The 23,853-nt window shown below is 39.6% G+C and overlaps 1 protein-coding gene across 2 annotated transcripts in view; it reads left to right on the top strand.

Moving 5' to 3' along the window:
- TMTC1 (transmembrane O-mannosyltransferase targeting cadherins 1) overlaps positions 1-23,853 on the top strand; it is a 125,561-nt gene that overhangs the window by 55,293 nt on the left and 46,415 nt on the right. For both annotated transcript variants that reach the window (XM_063308520.1, XM_063308519.1), the window contains exons 8-9: positions 357-546; positions 12,684-12,805. In XM_063308520.1, coding sequence (XP_063164590.1) covers positions 357-546; positions 12,684-12,805 — 312 coding nt within the window. The remainder of the gene's footprint in view (positions 1-356; positions 547-12,683; positions 12,806-23,853) is intronic.

The raw sequence follows: 23,853 nt of genomic DNA, 5'->3' as shown, positions 1-23,853 counted from the left end.
AGCTAATACTTTTAGCTGGGAACCTGAACATGAGGGCTGTGCTGCACTTTGGATTCAGTCTCCTAAAAATGCTTTGGAACATGCAGGACCATGGACATAGCACCTCTCTGCAACATTTTAAAGCAGCTTTTTTTTCCCCCACAGGATCATGCTGTGCATGCTCTAAATCAACTTTTGGAGGTTGAATCTGAAGCATTGCATAGCTATATGCTTGCTGGGGAATTCTGAGAGTTGAAGTCCAAATCCACATGTCTTAAAATTGCCAGTGTTGAGAAACACTGGCATAGCCCTATTAAACTGACTGCCTTCCACTGAAGAAACATGCAGAACTTTGAACTTTGTGTCTCTTTTTGCAGGTTTCTAACTTATTCCTACCTCCTGGCCTTCAATGCCTGGCTTCTGCTAGCCCCAATTACGCTGTGCTATGACTGGCAGGTTGGGAGTATTCCTTTGGTTGAATCAATCTGGGATCTGAGGAATTTTGCCACCCTGATCCTGGCATTCGTGATGTTTCTGCTTTGTCTACATTGTTTTGTAGCATTTAAGGTAAATAAACTTTTTTCCACATTTTTATATTTGTGTACCAAACACACATTGTATGCTCTCTTTATGGAAGATGTTGGCTAGACAGACAGTTGGTTCGTATTAAACCATAATTCATGCTGGTGTAGTATATTGTATGAGTATGGCCCTGTAATTTGTAAACATTGATTTATGGCTTATTGGGTTGCCCCAAATAATTGTGGATTATTCAAGAAATCACAATAAATTATGGGGGAGGAACCACCAACCAGCTCTTCTTTTTCTGGAATTTAGGGGTAGGAATAGGAATTGGAAGGCAAACAAATTCAGTTTTACATTAATTCTTCCCCCAAATTGTCACCAAAATTTTGCTGCTGAATTTTGGTGATGTGATTTGAGGTGATGGAGATCTGTTAGGGTGGAAGTGATAGTTCTTATTTAATTATCCATTTAATTTGACTTTGGCAGAACCCAACTCCATGCTGACTCTGGGTGGCCCACTATATAAAAATAATGTAAATACAACAAATAAACAGAAACACAGTAAGAGAAATAAACAAAATGGCAATCCAGAGAGCTAACATCAACCTCAATCCACTCACACACTCAAAGGAAATAAATAGTTCCTTTCTTCATTGAAATAAATGGGTGATCTTTGACAGAACTGCTTTGGTAGAAGATATTTTATGGATCTTATGCATCCATAAAATATGACCTTGTGGATGAAACATTTCTGCAAAATCAGAGTTTCATTTTTTTCCGGGCTTATAACTGTTGCGTATTGGAGGGAATATTTTAGCATTTTGCTTGGCAGGACCACTTTTTACTTATTGTTGTGCCTAGCCACCATCTCGATTACTTAACCCACTGCAATCCAGATGTAATGGAAAACTGGCAAAAGATCAAGTTGTTCTTGCTTAGGATATCTCTGTAACCAGGTTTGATAAGAACATAGAGATCTGTAGGTGGAATGAGTGGAGCAAGAAAAGAAGTGAGTGACGTGTTAGGATGCGCCCAAGGTTTCTTAACTTATCATAGTGGAAGACTTGCACTTCCTTAGTCTCCCATATGTTTTGCTTAGAAGATCTTTAACCTCTTCAATCCTAATCCATTTTCTAATGACCCTGTGTATGCTCCCTTTAAACTTACTTGCTTAGAAATCACCAAAGACACAAAGTGAGAGCTCATCAATGTTTTCCATTGTTAGAAAAGGCATGTAATTTAGAAAATATCTGACAACTTATCCTAGGTTGGTTTCCTTTTTCAAACACACTGAGAATCTGGTGTTGGCAATGAAACTTGGAAGATGAGCTGGGTGTAAATTTAATCAGGAGTGCTTTATAATGCTCTGGAGATTTGGATTACACCAAGTAATACAGCTAACAGAAGTATTATGAGACTCTACTCTGAAAACAAAGGAGTTGCTTGTTAGCAATGTTTTTTGCTCATAAAGCAAAAGGCTCAGGTGGCTGTTGCTGTCCGGTGTATGTGTGTGTGTTTCTAAAGCATGTTATATATTGCTTCAAAACCCGCTATGCTGTCTTGAGCTCATGTCTGAGAGGTGCTCATATAAATCAAATAAGGTATAACAATGTTTGTGCTTTTTGTTAAAAAAAGGAAGAAATAAAATCTATATTTTTAAAAAAATCTGTTGTTTCATTTCACTGAATTAGTAGTGTTCATCCTATGGCAGATTTACAGATGCAAACCCCGCTCCCAATTAAAAATCAAAATTTGATCAAACATAACCTGTTACTGTGTCTGCACCTCTGCAAGGCCTGTAGAGTGGGAGGTGTAGTTAGGGGATAATATAATGCTTTATTTGAACTACATGTTTGAGTTTTGATCAACCATTGTTCAAACATAATGGAAGCTCTAACTAAGCACAATAGGCATTCTGAAGGATATTTTGCTATTTTTCCAGGTTGGAGAAAAAAAGATATGGTTTGATTTGACAATTCAGTGACTGCAGTTACACATAAAATACAGATTTAACCTTAAGACACAGTTAACTGGTTCTCACAATGCATTAAGTCATAAATGATGTTTGGCAAACCACAGTGGCTGGATTCACACATCACATTATACCAAAACCAAGGCAATCCCATGGCCACTTGGTGCAACACAGAAGAAAAGTTGCATCCTGGTTTAGTCAGAGCAATTTCATACCTCATATAGAGCTCATGGCTATGCACTGTTCTGCTATAGCCCTACCCCAGTCATGTGAAATTAATCATGCAAACTATCCTTACATTTTCATTGAAAGAGACATACAGGTTCAGCGCTACATAAAGCAATTTTTAAGAGTTTCCCCACAAATTAAATATTTCTTTAGTTGTACACATGAAAGGTGGTTTTCACACGTATTTCAGCTCTGCAACATGGGGACAAAGATCCATCTGGGATAAATCCCATAATGCCTGGGGCATATCATGTTTAGTGAACTGAGAGTACCTGCATGGCATGAAGTTGGGGTCTTACACTGTGTGCATGCTGAACATCCAATACGATGCATGCATTGGTGAAAGGTCCCTTGTGCAAGCACTGAGTCACGTCTGATCCTTTAGGGGGACGCTGCTTTCAGGACATTTTCTTGGCAGACTATAGCAGGGTGGTTTGCCATTGCCTTCCCCAGTCGTCACCTTCCCCAGCAATCCTTCCAAATGCATGCATTAGGATTTTGGAAATCCAGTTGCTGGAACAAACTTGCTCTATAGAAACCGCTCTACAACCAGCACCCCTAGTCTGCCAGACGCTCAAGAGTGCACAGATCCTTTCTCCTTCTTAAGGATCCTACAATCCACTAAGATTTCAGAGTTGATGTTTTGTTTCATTGAGCATTAGATGGGCTGAAGCATCACAAGGAGCAACCTGCCTCTGTGATGCCCATTACACAAAAATCACCTGGGTAGCTGAGGTGTAGCTGCTGACCTTTCATTTGCGTGAAGTGGTTTTGCTGTGTACCAAAGTGAGTAAAGGAAAAGCAGGAATATGACTCGGGAATGATGAATGGAACAATTCACACAATTAAACTGACAAATTGAAAATGTACAGAGAGGTATTCCAGAGAGTTTTCGGTATGGATGATCACAGCTGGATAATTGCTGAACCAGATGCAGAACTCTGCATGGAGCCATTCTGCCCATGCTCTTAACTTGTCAGTGCAGTTGTATGAATTTAGCTTGAATCAGAAGGGACTGATTCAGGGCATCCTGCCTGTATTTTTCATTCTGTTGGTACCGTTCAGGGCTTTGTCACAACAAAAGTATAAACTTAAGCTTGGAGATTTTTTGCAATGAGAGGGAAAGGGATAAATCTTCTCTTCCTACTCATGCAACTTGCATCCTTCTGATTAGTTTTCCAGAAGCAGCTGCTATTTGAGAGAGAGAGGAGAGACATGCTATTTGTTCTGTTTAGTTATCTGGAACACTTCTTTTTCTGTTTGATTGCCATCAAGCCATCAAAAGGCTGTGTTCACACAGCATTCTAAACCATAATGTGGTTCAGCTGGTTTTAGATCGTGTTTTGTGAATGGCAACTTATTTAGTAGGCCATGTCTAAAACAAACCATGGCTTAGCTCAGAAATGTGCAACTGCAGGCCTGCTCTCACCTCCAAGCTTCTTTTTAGAGGTCCCCAGATTCAAGTCTGACTGTGGTTCATGAAAACCGATAGGTTCCCTGCCATTTTGAAGTGAGAAGCACTAGAAAACAATGGCATAAAACCTCAAGTAGACCTAACATCATTTTAAAAATAAATGTCAGTCTCTGGCATGTTTGAACCCAAGCTGTGACTGGGTTTTCACGTTAGAATCAAAGTATCATAGAAGAAGTAATTTAGACTGTTTGAGTCTACCCCTTTGTTTGGTGCCATAATCCAAATTAAAGGATCTTGGGCTGTCTAGCTTCTACTTGAAGACCTCCAATGAATGGAAGCCCAGCATCTTTCTGGATAATTTGTTCTACTGTGGGGCTTCTCTTATGGTCAAGAAGTTTGAACATTCAACTAGAATTTGCCTTTCTGAAGCTTAAATCCATCCTTAAGTTATGGTGGTCAGGTCTTGCCCTTCTTCTTAGGGGCTTCCCTTCAGGTAAGGAACATGAGCTTCTACAGTCTTCTCTTCCCAAACCTAGACATTCCCAATTTCTTCAATCTTTCTTCCTTGAACTTACTGCCTGTTCTCCAGGCTAGATAACTGGCTGGATTCACACAGCATGCTATGTCATAAGTGTGGCTTATAAATCATAAGTGATGTTTTACAAATCATGGTGGCTGAATTTAGACAATACAGTAAGCCAAAACCAAACGGATTGGAGTACGTTGGACTGTATGAAATCTTATATGTCACTCTATATAAAATAAATAAAAATGAAAAAATGAGCTGTTTTGTTCAGTTTTCAGAGATGCTGTGTAAAGAAACACATATGAGGGCTAGTGTGATATGGTCGGATCAAGGGACTCACTGGATGACTTTGGACAGTCACTCTCAGCTCAGCCTATTTCTCATGGTTGCTGTGGGGATAGATACAGGGAAGGCTCACACGTATGGCTCTTGGGGATCTCAGGCAAAAGGCAGGTATAAATGTAATAAAGAGATCAATGTGCCCAGAATGAGAACATGGGCTCTGTTTCATGGGCAAGAGTTACAATTATAGAATACTGTATATCTGTGGAGTCCTTGGTGCTCTTTGAGCCTTGTTGTTTTCTTGCAGATGTTTCATTGCCAGACTAGGCAACATCTTCAGTGCGAACACTGAGGGGGTTCGCACTGAAGGGGTTCGCACTGAAGATGTTGCCTAGTCAGGCAACGAAACGTCTGCAAGAAAACAACAAGGCTCAGAGAGCACCAAGGACTCCACAGTTCAACCCTGCGCTACAAATATCATCAAGGTTTTTATTATATTTATTGTATTATGTATTATAGTGTTTTATAGTCTTATATTTTTATTTATGTTTTATTGTAAACTGCCCAGAGTCCCTTTTGGGAGATGGGCTGTGATAAATTTGATTAATAAATAAATAAAATAAATAAATAAAATATTCACTTCGATTGGGACTGTATATCTACTGATTGATTCCTTTCCTATCAATAGGCTTTAAAATGATACTAATTTCTTGTTCACTGCTAATTTGGATAATTGCATTGTTGGAATGGGTGCACAAAGCTGAATAAAAGGCATTTAAGCTATGGAGATTGGTAGCTTGATTTCATTGCTGAACATTTCTGCATTTATATAGGTTAGCTATTGTTTCTCTCTCTCCCATTTTGTTTTCCTTAAGCTGTTCTTGAAACAGCCATGGACCGTTTTACTGGAGGAGGGGAAGCCTAGAAGGGAAGAACAGCTTTCCACTATTTGCTTGCTTGTTTCAGGAAATTATGGTGCTCTTGTTCTGTAGCTCCCTTGATCTTTTTGATGTATCTTTTCTCATAATGAGGGAAGCACAAGTTTCATTTCCCCACAGCCAGCATAGGCATCCTAATTAAGTTTATTCTCAGAAGTTCTGTTATGTCTTGTATATGGGTCACGATTCTTGAGAATAGTGTACATAATTTCTTTTTCAGTCACAGGAAGCAAAGAGGAACAAGAATGACTGTTTTCTTAAATCCCTACTTTGGTTTTCAAACACTTTTTAATTAGATAAAAGGTTAACCTAATATATAAAATAATTAGAGTATTCTGCTTAATAATTTTTAATTGATTCCATCCCCTGCTTCTTAACAGTAAGTTGACAAATTTTAATGCAAACCTGTGCCTGTCTTTTCAGAAGCTCCAGTGGATTTAATTATACTTACTCCCAAGGAAATGTGTATCAGATTGCAGCCTAAGTTTAGATGAAGTAGTAAAAAATCCATACATATGTCTGAGTGGTAACCTAAGTTGTATAGGGTAAAGGTTAGGATCTGGTGAGGAGAAGGAAGATGCTAATTTGAACCCCTTTTCAACCTTGCAGCTCATGAGATTTAGCCAATCATTATTTCATCTTTTCCCAATTTGGAATGCTGCAGATATGTCAAAGAACCTGGAACGCTGCAGATATGTTGCTGCAGATACGTTGAGCTCTCAAGTTCCTCAGCCAAAGACCATTCTGGCTATGCACTCTGAAAATTACAGATCTGGTTTATTTGGAGAACCCTTGCTTAGAAAAGGTTTCAGTGCCTTAGCATAACAGAGGTCAATGTCACTTAAGGTGGCGGTCTTGATATTGAACAATTGTATGATCACTCCAAAATTAAAATTTTTAAAAGTGCCCACCTGACCTGACATTGAATAAGATTGTAACCAATCTGCCCCAGATTCTTGTAGTTCTAGTATAAAGTATACAGGAAAGCATATCCCATCCAATTCCGAAAGGCATATTTAATACAGTAGTTAAGGACTCCTCATTAAATATATTTTTTCATTTGAGTGGCAAAAGCTGGTAAGAATGAAATGCACAGGGGAGGAAATTTTCTGAAAACTCCAGAATGGAAGGAAGCAGCATGGCTCCCAAGGTGAAATCAGATCATCAGCCTATATATCCTATTCAGGATATAGCATATACATGATGTCTGTCCAGAGCCCCAAATATTGTCAGTGACCACTCCCACCCTCATTATGGCTTGTTTTCCTTGTTACCCTCTGGGAAAAAGTTCCGCTGCATTAGATGCAGAACAGTTAGATTGGGTGATAGTTTTGTCCCCCGGGCTATTAGACTCCTGAACTCTTAATAATCCCCTCTCATTTCATTTTGGCACATGTTGTGTGTAGGACCAAGATATTTATTAGGGATAATGATTAGGGGAGTGGAATGGTAAATGTATGTATGTATATATATATATATATATATATATATATATACATACATACATACATACATACATACACACACACACACACACATACACATACACATACACATACACATACACATACATACATACACACTATAATATATTATAGTAATTATTATTTTGTCAGCCAGTTGCAACAGAATTTCATTTTAATGTGCATGTTGGTGTATAATGGAATGACAATAAAAGTCCTATTCTATTCTATTCTATTCTATTCTATTCTATTCTAGAAGAAAGGGGTGGGTGGGATGATGAAAGATGAGAATTGAGGATCATGGATTTGTTGGGCTTTGAAATCCCATTGGAAGGGGATACTTTCTTGGCAAGTAGAATCAATGCGTTGTTCAGAACAGTAAAGTCAGGAATGAATTGATGGTAAAAACTGACAAAGCACAAGAGCCCAAGACAAAATATATTGTATTTTATCCAGATTCACCTGCATTTCTTCAGAGTAAATATTATATTGCAAGTATTCCAACAGAGGTAGATCAAAGATGAATTTCTCCAGGTTAACATAGAGGCTATTGTCATGGAGATGTTGAAGAACCACACAAATGTTATTATTTATTTATCCGATTTGTCCCCGCCCATCTCCTCCCATCGGGGTACTCTGGGCAGTTATCATGGAGAAGCAGGGTCCTTATAGTAAATAATCAGATCATCCAAACAGCATATCAAAAAATCATCCAGGAAATTAAGGAAAATGTGATCCTTGAATACTTGGAAAACCAGTGACATTGCTGAGAGACCAAAAGACATTACTGTGTAGTCAGTCTTCCAGTACTGACATGTTAGCTTTGTGAGGTAGTCCAGACAAGAAGTACAACCAGGAATACTAGCTCTATCTTTACTGTAAGGTTACATTAATAGAATCTTGCAAGTCTGAAAGTACCCCTTCCCTCCCTTACTTTTACTCTCCTGAAAACTATGGAGGTTCCCTTCTGAGATGCTTTCACCATCACTCCTCCTTTGGACTCAAATTTCATTTAGCAGACCATTGTTCTAGGCTGTGACTCTTCCTCCTGTCTCCCAACGTCAATCCCACATACCATTACATGACAGGCAAAAGTCTATTACTTTTTCATGTCCCTCCTTCATACAATTAGACTGTAAGCCCTCATTAGTTTTAATTGGTGTTCTGCCTCATGTAAACTGTTCTAAGAACTCTGAAATCAGAGAGAGGGTGAGAATTAAGGAGCTAGAAATCATGGATTACGCACAGGGAGCTGTCCTTATTGGCAAAAAAGGTGGATATGCTGGCAGAAGAAAGGTGGAAAACATATTCTGTAGATTCTCATTGATTAATTCTTTTACTCAGGCCAACTCTGCCTCAGATGCACTATAGTATAGGGGTAATGCATTGAGGATAAGTTTGTGGATTGTGCTGTTGCAGGACTGAATGTGGGGACTAAGGTCTGGTTTCCATTTCAGTCAAACTGTTCTATCTGGATGCATCAAAGGTCTTACCTTATGAGCTGGCTGTATTAGTGTAGCTTCTACATTTTACTGTCCAGAAGTAAAATGCATTTTTTTTCATTTTGTATGAAATATTATTTCATTTTCCATATGAAATCATTTTCATAAAAGATCCATTTTGAATGTTTGACTTATTCAGAGTCCCTTCCTTACATTTCCTGGGGCCTGTTTGATTTCCTGATACTTCTGCTAAGGTTATTGTTGTTCTGGTGTTCTGCAATGCTGTTTCTGAATCTATTGCAGTAGTATTTACTTCAGGAAGAGAAATCAATACAATAAATCAAACATTTCTGGCTGGCTAAAAGGATATCTCTGTTCTTTTATCTCTGTTTAAACTATGTGTCTAATCTGTTAATTACCTTAAAGGAGCACAGGAAATGCTTAGATAAGCTTTTGCCACTGTTAGTTGTGTAACATATATTGGAGAAGATGCAAGTCTTCACGGTTGTATATCTCTAGATTGAGTAACAAACCCACAAGACTGAATTAAAACAGTTTCCCCCTCTATTATGTTTTCTGCCTTTAATCAGAATTATTTCATATTCATGTACTTGTACAATTTCTATTACATAATTTTCCTTTACCTTCTACTATAATTTCAAATTTTTAAAAAAAACTATAAGAATAAAATAGAAAAAAGACGGTCTCTTCAGTGTTTTGTCTTAATAAGGCCATTATGTAATCATCCGCACTTTGTTCAGCAAGATCGTTAAGTATAATTAAAATCTGTAAGGATTAAAGTTTCTAAAATCAAAGCAATGCTTTGTAGTACTGCTAAGAACAAAAAGAAGACAGTCCACAATACAGGAATGAAGATTAAGCTCTGATGAATTGATGCAGTGTATATCTTGATGAGAAGCTGATGAAATATCATAGTAGAACATGTTCCTAGCTGTTAACAATTTACTGTTGCTTGGACACTGAATACATAGAAGGATCTGCCTTGTAAGAAGTAAGGCCACTGTCTCTTATATGGCACTGTTGTCAACCGTGATGGACAATAGATACTGTAAAATAGTGTTTCTCAACCTTGGCAGCTTGAAGATGTGTGGACTTCATCTCCCAGAATACCCCAGCCAGCTTTGGAATTCTGAGAGTTGAAGTCCACATATCTTCAAGTTACCAAGGTTGAGAAACACTGCTGTAAAATGTCTCAAGGGCATACATCTTGCTCTTCAGAATATTTTTAATTGAGCTGGCAGTGCTAGAGCTGGGGTCATGCACACTACAAACACTGGGTTTGCTTTGGCTGGTGAGTTTCCTTGTATTTAGGATTGGAAGTAGGGTTAGAAAAGATGGGAATGTAATGTTGGGACTACATGAATAAGTTATCTATGCAGTGTTTAATTTGGACTGTTTGATTCCTATCTGCACAGTTAGCATACTAGAGTTCCATAACCAGGAGACTGCAACTAACTCTCTCTATATGACTGAAGTTCCATTGTAAATACGATGCTGTTGGGTATATGCAAAACTGCCTGGGGGAATTTTTTGTGCCCATCCACCACATCACCATGGTTAAATTGCATCTTACTGAAAGCACTTAGTAGTCCTCAACAGATAGTCATCTAGTATGAACCTAAATACAAACATGAATCTGAACATAAGCGTGAACATATTTACATAGTTTTCTTGATGTCAGAATAGACGAGGATTTTTCCACTGCCTTTCTCCAGTTTTTTTTTTTTAAAATTTCCCAGTCTAAGAATTAACCTATGGCCTCCCATCAAAGTACTAACCAGGTTTGACTCTGCTTAGGTTTTTCAATATCAGCCTGGGTGGCTAGTTGGAGCCACCTGCTGTGACTGTTGGTGACTACATGGACAGTTTTCTTTGGCAATAATGGAAAAGTTGTTTATTATTGCCTTCTACCAGGATATGTTTCAGCTCCTTGGTCTAATACTTGTTATTTAGACTGGAGATTTGTGCTGCAGTTAAGCTTGTTTTTGTATGTATTTAATAGATCTATGAGGGTTAGTACTGTATACCAGTGAAGAAGAGTGGAGCAATTTATCTTGGGAGATTGAGGGCTATAAAATTCTCTATAGACTGAAAAATGGCCATAAAAATAACACCATGCAGTTTCATGTTTCAAACTGCTTAGTGATGCCTTGTCACATCTTAGTTTTATTAGGCATCAGATATAGAAACTTGTTGCTAGGTGATAGAATGTGGTTTTCAAGAGAAGACCTAAACATTACAAGAAGAGGATTGTTTGTAAGAAATTGCTGAACTAATAATCAATTACAGCAGGCTTTAACAGTCCCAAGGAAGGGATTGTTAAGTCCTATGGCTGAAAAGTAAAGGGATGCGGTGGCGCTGCGGGTTAAACCGCTGAGCTGCCGATCGGAAGGTCGGCGGTTCGAAACCGCGCGGCGGGGTGAGCTCCCGTTGTTAATCCCAGCTCCTGCTCACCTAGCAGTTCGAAAACATGCAAATGTGAGTAGATCAATAGGTACCGCTTTGGCGGGAAGGTAACGGCGTTCCGTGAGTCATGCTGGCCACATGACCCGGAAGTGTCTATGACAACGCCGGCTCTAAAGGTTTAGAAACGGAGATGAGCACCGCCCCCTAGAGTCGGATTTGACTGGACTTTACGTCAAGGGAAACCTTTACCTTTACCTTATGGCTGAAAAGTATGAATTTTTGGATTGCTGTTAAGGCAGGTGGTAGCTGTGCAAATTTAGCAATGACCAGTGATCTTTAAGACAGTAACTACACATTCTAGTTCAGTTCTCAGCAGGGCAATTCAATTTCATTTTTTCCAGCATCTTGTATTTTAAGAATAGGATGGTAACTTTTAGGAGAAAACTGTTAATGTTTGTAAATAGTATCCCAGAAATTATGTAAATGTAATATCAGAGAAGCATAAAGTCCAATACATGTAAACCAAAATCATAACCTCATTTTATTCTTCTGATAGTGGTAATTATCGACACAATTGTGATTTGTGCACCATTTGGACTGTATGCATTTCATTCAATCTTGTTGACCAGAAAAGTTAGACTTTGGTTTCATAGGCAAGACTTTGAGAGACACACGTGGAAGATCATCACGCAAACACTTCTTGTAAATGATACTGCAGTCTCTCTTCCCACTCTGATTCTTCTTATTTTTCCCTAACATTTGGACATGCTGAATTTCTCGTGCTGAATTTCTTCCTTTCAGTAGCATCTGATGAGGTATAGAAGGAAGAGGCCATTTGCTGAGAGGAAAGTCCGTATTCTTGATATGGAGGTGTTCCCAGGGTCAATGTATTACTCTGCACAGGGCTGAGAATGGCTATGCTGAGTTTGATATCTTGACTCAGAATAAGACAGGGTCATATGTTCAAAATACAATTTGATGATGTCATGACACAGATCAAATTGTCTAAAACATTGAAGGGGGGGGGGAATGAATATCTAGTTCCATCCAAAATTATCTTTGTCCTCCACCAAGTGCAGCAGTGCTTCTAAACAGAAAATAACGAGTATGTAGTCAAGCTTTCTAGCTGTGTCATGCTTCAAATGTCAGAATTCCTGTCTTAGAAACTACATACAGCACTACATAAAAGCAAACCAAATAAAACTAGATTCAAATTGTTAACTTTAAACAAGTAATTACAAGAAATAAAGGATCCATATAGATCAGGCACATTAGGGCTACCATGTCTGTGCTTCAGAAATTGAGCGAGACCTAGATGTAGCAAAGAGATTCAGAAGATCTTTGCTCCCATCTAGTGGTTGTCCAGACTTTTGCATAAGGTATATGAACAAGCGCAACTATTGTAATCTGGGAACTGGATCTCTGATCTTGCCTGATTTGGGCATTCTTTTTTCACATGTGTATCTTTAATTATTATTTTGTTGCAGAAACTGGAACACAGAGAAGTTCTAGTTGGCCTGTTGTTCCTGATTTTCCCCTTCATACCTGCTAGCAACCTCTTCTTCAGGGTGGGATTTGTGGTGGCAGAGCGCATCCTGTATATGCCTAGGTAATATTCATACATTTAATTCTTTTATGGCGAGATGCTCAAGCATGAGTTTTAAAATCATGGTTTTTATTACATTGCATTCCCACAAGCTGCCACTTCTGAAATGTTCCAAGATGTAAAAAAGCAGGTAGTAGTAAAACCTTCCCCAACTTGAGTCCTTTGAGAGATTTTGTTCTATGATTCCCATCATCTGCAGCCAGGTAGGTCAAAATATTCAGAGGAAATCAGATGTCGGGAGGCTGCCATAATAGATTCTTTTGAACAAGCTGTATGTGGTGATTTCGTATAAAGCTGCTCATATATTGCTTCTCCTTTTTTTTTTTTTAATAATCATGGCTCACCAAGTGTTAAAATAATCTGTAGATTGAACTTGAGATGAATATGTTCCCTAGGACTTTACTGAAATGCATTTGTGGATGGACAATGATTTTCTCTAAATAGTGCTATCCTTCTCAGAAAGGAGTTGAGTATAAAACCAAAGGTGTTGCCTTGGCTTGCTTTTATCAGCTTAGTTTGTATAGGAAGTGATTTGATAGAGTCACCCTATGCCATATAAAAACAAATGGAAGAGTAAATAGCAAACTTGAGGTTTTCAGATTGATCCATGGTTTTGCTGAGAATAGCTTTAAATTGATGTAGATTTTCCTTAATGAAGTGAGACATTTTGTTAGGGTACATTTATAGAAGATGTTAAGAATGAACAACAAGCATACGAAAGAATTACCCCATTAATATAGTGTGTTTTCATTTATTTGTTTGTTTTTTCAAGGGAATAATTTCCACATCAGTTCATCTCTGTCATGAGAGCCAGTTTGATGTAGTAGTTAAGGCACCAGGCTAGAAATCAGGAGACCGAGAGTTCTAGTCCCACCTCAGGCACAAAGCCAGCTGGCTGACCTTGGGCCAGTCCTTCTCTCTCAGCATTGGGAAGAAAGCAACAGCGAACCACTTCGAAAATCTTGCCAAGAAAATTGCAGGGACCAGTCCAGCAGTCACCAGGAGTCAATGGTGACTTGGAGGCATGCACACCGCCCCCCCCACACACACTCATCTCTGTCATAGGCTCCTGGGCTATTTGTTTTTTCATCACGGGAACTGGCTAGGTTTCTCTCCTCTAACTAGATCATATAGGAGAGATGTATTTGTGGACACTACTCATATTTTTCATGGAAATGTGCCTGACATTTCTGATTTACTAACTAAAGAACTCATTATAAGCTTCTAAAAGACTTTGCTAAAAGAACGGGTTTGAAAACAACTGTCTTGATCAAAATAGTTCACTGCCCGGCAGTGCTTCAAAATTATTTTATCATCTTGTCATCTGTAAGCACTATAACTGGGATCATTGCAGTGACTTAATTAGAAGATGTTTTAGTTGCTTGATGGAAGTGACTGAGATAGCTGAGTGCATTTTTTTTACTTTATAAACATTTTTAGCTCTTTTTATAAACATAGAATGAGAAGAGAAAGTATGACCATTATTACTGTATTTACTAAAAAGAAAATCAGTATGCCAAATTTGGATCCACACAAAAGTAGAATAGTATCATCCATGTACTGGAGAGATTAATGGGCTTGTGGTAACTCCAAAGGTTTGGAGAAACACAAAAGGGAAAGACCTTATGGGAGAACCCAAAATATCCCAGTGAAACTTGGACAAGTTTTTGAGTGTGGAATGCTCACTGACCTTTTAAAGCCAGAGAATGAAAAAAAATGAGAGGGGGCAGAGATGGAACAGAGGGTGGTGGTTCTGAATAGAAGCAGTTTGCATTGTGGGTCTCATGTAGGATGCTTGCAGCTAAACCCTTTAGAAGTGGTTGCATTACCATATCAATGGTGTTTACTAGGAATCGAGACATCATTGTTTCCCAGTTGTAATCTCAATGTTTTTCTCTTTATTTCTTCCATATTTTTTTCTTTCTACATGTGTGCATCTATGTGTGAGTACACAAAGACACACACACAAGGGTCTGCTAAGGAGGAATTGATAGAGCTAGGAACCCTTTGTCTACAACCAAGAAAAATGCCAAGTTAATGAAATCCTAGAGATGTAATTCTAAAGACAGTGGGACTGTTTCATATTTTCTTGTCCGATGCTCATTAAGCTTTGGTTGTTTGATCTACTAATGAAAGCTTGTAGTCCTGCTTCAGAATGTACAATAAGACTTAGGATTTTTCTCATGTTTAATGTGTAACAATATTATTGATTGACAAAAGTGTAGCTATCCTGGCAGTGTGCTTCAAAAATTCTTGCCAATTCAGAGTCCCTTAACTTTTGGCTCAGGACACCTGGTGATGTTACAGGAGAACATTAGTTTAAAAGGACAAGAACGCTTTCTTCTAGGAAGGGGCAATTTATATATCGCTGCTAACCGGAAGAGAAGGTTAATGCAGAGGCACTCCTTGTGGTTGTCAGCTTCTCCTACTGATAAGCAATAAACCACTCATCTACGGTTCATTTAAAGAGGAGAGTATCATCCAGACATAGGTCAATGCATACTTGCAGTTGGAGCTATCTCAAGATGATAATCTTAAGCAAACTGAAAACAAGCAATGGCTACAATTTGAGATAACATCTGACTCCTTTCTGTGTATCTTCCTTAATTTTTAGCATGCTGCTGGGAGTTTGAAACTCTATCTTTGGCATTTGATAACTCTGAATTTTCTAGTAGAAAAAAATTGTGCTTCCGATTCAGTACTGGAATTTAAATCTCAGATGAAGAAAGTACAAGGTCTAGTTTGTAAAATAGGGGAGTTCTTGTGATCTTCTTTGAAGTCTGAAGGTTCTTCTGATGCATATTCTAGTTGAAAAAAATAAGAGCATTGAGAGAAGGAAATGTGACTGCTCTCCAAAAGATAGAATAGCGCTAAATATTCTGTCTTGTTTTTCAAACAATGGTATTTTGGATCTTCTGGCAAGTGAGAATCGTATTTTCTTCTCTCTCTCTCTCTCTCTCTCTCTTTTTGCTCCAAGCGGGAATCTGTCAATAAAATCTTGCAGCAACTTTGGAGGTTGGAACTTTTCAATGTTACTGAGTACTTGCTTAATTAGTATTTTCATCTCATACCTTCTTGCCAAAGATAGTATCCTTCTAAAGATTTTCTTTCTACTTTACCTTTAAACTGCTTAATCGCTCTAGGATTAAACATCGTTAAGTGTACGGTGATGCTTTCAGTATACTTTTGGCATTTTTTGAATAAGAACATTATTTTCTAAAGATTTCTATTCATCTACATTTTAATGGCTATGAGAGTCATTAATCCACCCAACCCCCCCAGCAGTGAAATTGGCAGAGATTGAATTTTAGACTTCAATTTAAGGGTCAAATGGCATGCTACATGAAAAGTCTATGATTGGATTTCTTAATTTCCTTTTTTAAAAATGAATTATAATAGCAAAGAGAGTTGTGTAATGCATAGTTCATGTCTCTGTCTCCAGTCTATTGTCCAATTCTGCTACTATGCCCTTTCAGGGCATTTGGTATAAGTCCCTGAATATTTGCTGTTTTATTTTTTTTCTCCTGTCTTCCATTTAAGAAACTTTAGCTTGCTTATTGAACCATTTTAATTCATGAAATTTTGGTTTTGGTTCAATTGGTGCAGCCCAATCCTCATTCATACATTGATTAAATATCTCACTGTTAATTTTGAATATGGCTTCTGCCATTTATTAAAAGAAATAAAAAGAAGAAATGGATGGATTGGGTTATGCTCTGTTCACACCTTCCCGGATTGTTCTCTTCTTCCTTTGGGGCAGGGGTAAGTTAAATGACTATAGGAAGACTCCACTTAATCATGGAGTTCACTAAATGACTTTGGGCTAGTTCTTTTCTCTCAACCCAACTGTAATGGTATGTGAGAAGGACCTTGGGAGACTGGGCAAAGAGACGCTGCCAAAGGAACAGTCGATAGGAGACAGCATAGCCCACAGCTGGATAGTGGGCAGGGCAAGAGGCTCAGAAGAGACCTTCCCTAGTTTCTCAGGCTGTAAAGGAGATGTGGGGGTGGGGAGAGACTTGTAAGATTGATGTCGGCCTTGCGGGGTAAACCAGATAGGAATCATAATCAGATGAGCTAATTCTACTTTATTGTAAGGCTACGTTGACAGAATTTTGCAAGTCTGAAAGTATAATTCCCCCCCCCCCCCCGTCTCCTTTACAGTCCAAGAAACTAGGGAGGGTTTCTTCTGAGCCTCTTGCCCATCCCACTATCCAGCTGTGGGCTATGCTGTCTCTTATCTGACCATTCCCTTGGAAGAGTCTCTTTGCCCAGTCTCCCAAGGTCTTTCCCACATGTCATTACACCAACCTACCTCACAGGATGATTGCTTTGGAAATTAAATTAGGATCAGCCTTGTGAATGCTGCCATTAGCTCTCTGAGCAAAAGGTAGAAGAAAAAAGCAGATGGATGCATGGATAAATAAATGTGGCTACCAACTTGGAAATGGTTGATGCTCTTCTACACAGAATGTATTTTGAGATTTTTGTGTGTCGCATGTTCTGCATCTTACACAGTTACAGACGCGTTCCTTGTATCTCTCCTGTGTTTGATCTGTGGATAAGATGGCAGATGGGCATTCAGCAGTAATCTGTTAGGATGTGTAACAAACATTTGCACCTGTACTTGCAACCCTTTGAGATGGAGCCCTCCTTTCTGTATACTTCAGCAGCAGATACACTGTCACCTAGGACTGTGTTGCACTTTGGTTTCAATCTCCAAAAGGTGATTTGGAGCATACAGATGGCCAAGAATAGCGCCTGTCTGCAACAGCTTAACACAGCCTTTTTCTGGCTTTGCATGCAGTTTTGAGTTTGGTTATTCCAGTCCCAGGAAGAGGTGCTAAAGTATTGCAGAGGGGTGCTAGTTTAATGTTCCCACACACTCCAGCCAATCTTTTAGAAACTGACTTCCAAGCTCTCTACTGCCCTAGTTCACAGTGTATCTATTTGTGAACTTTTATGAGGTTAGTAATAATAATTAACAACTCTCAACTTGAACACACAAATCCAGCCCTGTAAGGAAAGACTGGTCCTTCCCCCATGCTTTCTTAAGGACGAGGAAACCGTGTGAGCCCAACAGTCTAGCGCTGCTGGCTGAGTAAGACCAACTCTCGAAGTTAGGAACCAATATTAAATCTAGGGGATTTGAGATTGTCTCTTTATCTCTTCTAGGCTTCAATATATTATTTTACCATTTTTCTATGTAGCCATGTATGGAGAGGGGAGAAGTTAGCATATTACAAAGCAGAACACCAGCCTCCAGGGTCACATTCCTTTTTGAAAAAATGTCACATTTGTTCATCTCCTTTATTTAGAAAAATGGTCTAGGGTGGCGGAGAACTGCATTTATCACATATGCACATGAACAGGCCTGCATCAGTCTACCACAATTGCCTGTTTTCCCTGCCTCATTTCCAAAATCCTGGTTATTCTTTCTACACACAGAGAGACGCACACAGACAATCTGCAGCTTCTTTCCCATGAAACCTGCACATATGTGCACAGCTGCCTGTTTCCCAATACCTAATATTCTCCTAGCCTTGTATAAATATCTCCGTATCATCTTTCAGTTACTTGGAAAGCAGGCCAGTCAGCGTGGGTGCCCTGAAGTTGGTGGGGAATTGTTAACATTCAAAATATTTTTCAGAGCTCATGTTCCTGTTTGAGGCTCTGCAGGTTATCTAAACAATATCCTGAAATGAAAGTTTTGTGGGGGGTTTTTTTAGTTAGGCAGCCAAGGAAATTTTCCCAATGAAGCCATTAAGATTTAGAATTCAGATCACACCCAGATGTTCTCCCTGCTCTATTGGGAAAAGGTTTTTTAAAAAGCTTTTCTCTTGTAAATCCAGAGTGTTTTGGACAACTGACCCAAATTTGCCAACTTGGAAAGTGACTGAGTGGAAAGTTGTGAAAGTTTCCACCTTGGAAACTGACTTTGTCTCAAAGTTACATGAAAGTTGCAGTGTGGAGTTGAGGCTACAACCATATAAAGGTCTCCATTACTTCACAGATCACAGCAGCATAAGTCAGGGATCCCATCCAAGAGAGAAAGTGCCCAGTCAAAAAGGGGAAGACCTTCCCAAGTCCAGCTTAACTCCTGGTGACTGTATGGACTCACCTGATATTTTCTTGAAAACAATGTGGAAGTTTTTTGCTGTTGGCTTCTCGTAGGACAGTGTTTCTCAACCTCAGCAACTTTAAGATGTGTGGACTTCAACTCCCAGAATTCCCCAGCCAGCACTGGCTGGGGGAATTCTGGGAGTTGAAGTCCACACATCTTAAAGTTGCTGAGGTTGAGAAACACTGTTCTAGGACTTCACATTTAGCCTACCTTTATTTTCCCAGTCTAGCCTACACACCTGAGATTTCCTGGTTACTTCTTTCCAAGTCCTAACTAGTTCTTCTGGAGTTGAGCAGCACCAAAATCAAAACAACAAACTAGGACTGACCTGGCTTAGCTTTTTACAACATTAGGTATGAGATTTCCCCTACCAGTCCTGGCAGTAAATCGTAAGCAGCTTGACTTTACATGGCTTTACTCAGCTCCTAGGCTGACAGAAGCCTCACCAGCACACTTCAGCTGGATAAGCAGCTTCATTGCAAGCAAGAAGGAAGCCAGATAAAACAATTGATTGCCCATTGCTAGCACATGAGTTCAGTCTTCCTCTTATCTCCAAGGCAATTTAAACCTGTTGCTTTTTCTTCCTGCACATTCTATGAATTAATGGATTCTTTGCTTGGCATTGGGAGGGCTTGAAGCTGAGCAGCTGTTGAATACTTACATTGTTGCCATCTCTGACCTGAGAAGGAGTGGTTCTTCCATTTTTTTTTAATCATATGGCATAGCAGTTCGGTATTCATGCTGCTTTTTCTTGCTGTGAAATCCTTCTGAGGTCCAGCAGCCAGATGTAGACTATTCAGCCGTGACAAGTCACATTGCCCAGGGGTGCACCACGAGGAGGCTTGTCTACATTGCACCAAGTTGGGCTGAGAGAGAGTGGCTGGCCCAAGGTCACCCAGCTGGCTTTCATGCCTAAGGCGGGACTAGAACTCACAGTCTCCTGGTTTCTAGCCCAGCACCTTAAACACTAGACCAAACTGGCTGAGGATACTGCCCCATGCTGTGATAAAAACTGTTGGGCCCATTAATAAGGAACTAATCTAATCTGATCTGCTTTGGCAGTTTGATCATTGTGGTAGAAAGACTTAACTGCAAAACTCTGAAAACACACTATCAGTATCAGGTAAATGATTATTGTTTATGGGAAGGGATACAATCTGAAAATCAGAAGTAATTCTGAAAAGAAAAAGTAATTTTTTAAAAAGACGAACAGAGGTCTTGCATGTTAGAACAATGCAGGTATTTCTTCCTCTGCACATCCACCAATATCTGGACAACCACTGATATTTAACTAGGATTTTAGCAGCTATGAAGGGATGTGTGGGAGACTGTTTTAAGGTTCTGCAATCCTAGCATTTTTATTAAGTATTCCAGCATTTTGAGAACATGAACATAATGATCTGGAAATTCATTTAGGAGCCAGCTTTCTCAAGGCACATGAGGGAGGGATTTCCCCAGGTGATACACAAGGAATGAGATATTTCACAATAGGAAGTGATATTCTCTGTCACCATTGCATGTTTCAAAGCATTAACAAAATCCATGCATATTACCTCAAAAAAAAAAACAGTTGAGGAAATTGCTTACAAGTCAAGGTATGTTGTTATGCCCCTTTAATTTAGAAGAAAAGTTGAAGGTGCAAAAGGCTTTTGCTGTCATTTTACTTCCGCTTGCTAATACTGTACAGTAGGATTTAATTTTGTAGCTATTCCAGTTCACAGTGCAGTGAAGATCTGAGAATAGAGTTGCAATTTTGATTGGATTGCCACCCCCCCTTTTTTCCCTCTCCCCCCACAGCCCAGTATTTTTTTTAGAGAAGATATTATTATTATTCCCTTGCTTCCAGGGTTATTTTCCTTTTTGGTTTTCTGTTCATAAACATTATTTGGTGTTCTCTTTGCCCCGTTTCATGCCATGCTATTTTATTTAATGTATCAGTCTTGAAGCATTTCATTTTTCTGTTGCTTAGGTATAGCAATTGGTAATAAAATAGATAGAACAAAATCCCTGTATTTATCAGACTTCATGCCAGCATGTCTTCCTTAGCCATTTGGCTCCTTCTGTGCTCAGTAACTACCTAACCGCAGAACTTTCACTCAGCACAGTTTGATAAAAGCTTTACTGCAAACTGGAAGAAGTCACGGTTAGGCAAAAGATAATTACGATAGATCACAGCAGTGTTTCTCAACCTTGGCAACTTTAAGATGTGTGGCTTTCAATTCCCAGAATTCCCCAGCAGCTGATACTGGATTATAGGAAGGCAGCCATATATGTGTTTGTGTATGTGTTAGTCCCCAAGGTTTAAATCCTAGACTTCTGTCTCTCCGCCACACTTTGTGATAACTGGTTTTCTGCTGTTCTTTTCCCAGTTCAGAACTTGAAGCCACCCATACTGCGTTTATATAACGGTCTCGCCTGGACTTTGCTTCCCACCTTGCCAGCCTCAACTGTCATAATATTAGGGGAAGCTACTTTATTTGGTTATTGATTAGGTTTTTTTATTAACCTTGCAGTTGAAGCTGAATACAGTACCCACTCAGTATCAACTTTCTAAGAGATGACTGCTTATATCAGGACAAGGATCCGAGTATAATGGTATTAAATGAAATATTAAATACATAATTCATTTGCACATGGCCAGGATGTAATCATTTAGGCATATTGTTCAAATGCAGTGGTTCTCAGTCAACGGGCTGATGGAGCTGAAAGGAGAGGGTCAACCTAGTGAGAAAGCAGAGCTGAAAAGAACTTCCCTTCTCTCTTTTGGACCCCCTTTGTTTGTTTATTTATTTGTGTATCAAATTTATATAGCCATCCATCTCATGAACGTGACTCTGGGTGTGTACAGTAAAAACAGAATGATAAAAGCACATCTTAAAATAACCATAAAAACAAGTATGCATATAACCCAGGAGAGTGTTAACTGAGACATAATAGAGCCACCTTGCAGGCTCCCTGGTCCCAGGGGATCCCCAGTCCCGTTGGAAAAACCACATCTTAAGACCTCTCAGAAGGCCACAAGGGTTGGAGATAACCTCACCTTGGGGGGGATGACATTCCAAAGGGGCAGGTGGGTGCCAGGGCAGAAAAGGCTCCTCTCCTGGGTCCCATCAGATGGAACTCCTTGGCAGACGGGACCTGTAAGTTTCTGTTCCTGCCTGACCTAATGGAACGGGTAGATGTGATTGGAAGAGGGGGTCCCTCAAACACCCTGGCCCCATGCCATGAAGGGTTTTAAAGGTCAAAAACAGCACCTTGAATTGGACCCAAAAGCAAACTAGCAACCAATGCAGCTTGTGGAGCAAAGGTGTAATGTATGCCACTCTACGGGCACCCATAACCATCTGCACCATTGCATTTTGCACCAGTTGAAGCTTCCGAATAGTCTTTGAGGGCAGCCCCATGTAGAGCACAGTACAGTAGTCCATTCAGCAGGTGACCAGGGTGAGACTAACTGTAAGCAGAGCCTCCCTTTCAGTCTTTGGTCTGCCTTTGAGGAGAGCAGCAGCATACCCTCATTTCCAGCTTATGAGAGAGAGTAAGGAGGAGAAAAAGGAAAAGGAGGATCATGCAGTGGAAGGGTGGGGAACTCAAGAAGATTACAAGGCAGAGCTACAAATGAAGAAGTAGCAATCACTGAGTTTTAGGAAGCAGTTGCTCCCAACAACAACTGTGGGTTTGCAAGGTTAAAGCTTGAACATTCAGGGAATGCTGATTGTTGCACACTCTGGCAAACTGCCCCAGAGAGCTATCAGGCAGAGAGGAAGAAGTAGAGGAGATGGATGTTGATGTTCAGCTGAGCAGTCTCTCCAGAGGTTGCAGGCCAGAGCAGGAATTTCCTATGCAGAGATAGCTTCTGCCAGCCACAAGGGGAGTAGGTGCATGATTCCCCCTCCCCATCCCTAAGATGGTAGCCAAAAGGAGGAACATCAGCAGTGGTAGGTATGAAGAGAGGGAGAAGAACACAAGCAGCCACAGGGGTGCCAGTCACGTCCTCACAAGACAGAAATCATGACAACACCCAGATGGCTCCCCCAGCTGACTGGGAGGAGAGAGAGGGTCTAGTACATGTTCACCTTCCATGAGACTTGATGTAGGATGATGAAGCTATATTTCGGACAGTTTCTCACCAGAGGATGGGCAGGAGACAAAGGCCCGTCTCACCTTCCCTGAAAGAGATCTTCCATTGTAGTAAGAGCCAGCAAGCTGATTACACACATTCTTTCCTATTATTTATTTTATTTATTTATTATATTTTTATCACCGCCCATCTCCCCCATATGGGGGACCCTGGGCGGTTCACAGTAAAAACAATTTAAAATTCAATAGAATTATAAATAATACCAATATTTCAATAAATATAAGTAAATATAAAATACAATATATTAAAATCAATGGCGCTTACAATTGCCTAGGTTTGCCAGGAGTCTGTGGTGGGTAACTGTGGTTAGCCTCCTTTGTGCATAAAATTCATTTTACCTAACCAATGGTTATCACCAGAGATTTCCAAATAGCTGCTACAGTAGTTTTGATGAGTCATCTGGTCAATATTAAGTGCTATAAGAATATAGGAAACATTAGTTTATTTAGTTCATGTAGTTTTACACTGCCCAGCTCAAAGCAACTTCAGGTGGTTTACGCGGTTAAATGTGCTAGTTGTGATCTAGTCCAGCCTTTGCAAGGCATCTGCTATCTGATCCTTTAAATGGGAGATTCCAGAGGTTGAACTTTTTTAACCTCTTCTAGAAAACTTTCATTTTCATGCAGCATCAACCGCCTTGGGGCAATGGATTTCCATAAGCTATTTTTATGGTGCCTGAAAAAGCTGTTTCTCACTGTCACTCCTGAATCTACTAACCGTCTCCATAATTAGATGACCCTGAATTTGTGTAATAGGCAGAAAGAAATATCTTTCTCCCAGTCACCC

Source organism: Candoia aspera, chromosome 7 (assembly GCF_035149785.1).
Source record: "Candoia aspera isolate rCanAsp1 chromosome 7, rCanAsp1.hap2, whole genome shotgun sequence".
Lineage (NCBI taxonomy): Eukaryota > Metazoa > Chordata > Lepidosauria > Squamata > Boidae > Candoia > Candoia aspera.
The sequence above is the reverse complement of the archived record's forward strand: the minus strand, read 5'-3'. Positions and strand labels throughout refer to the sequence as shown.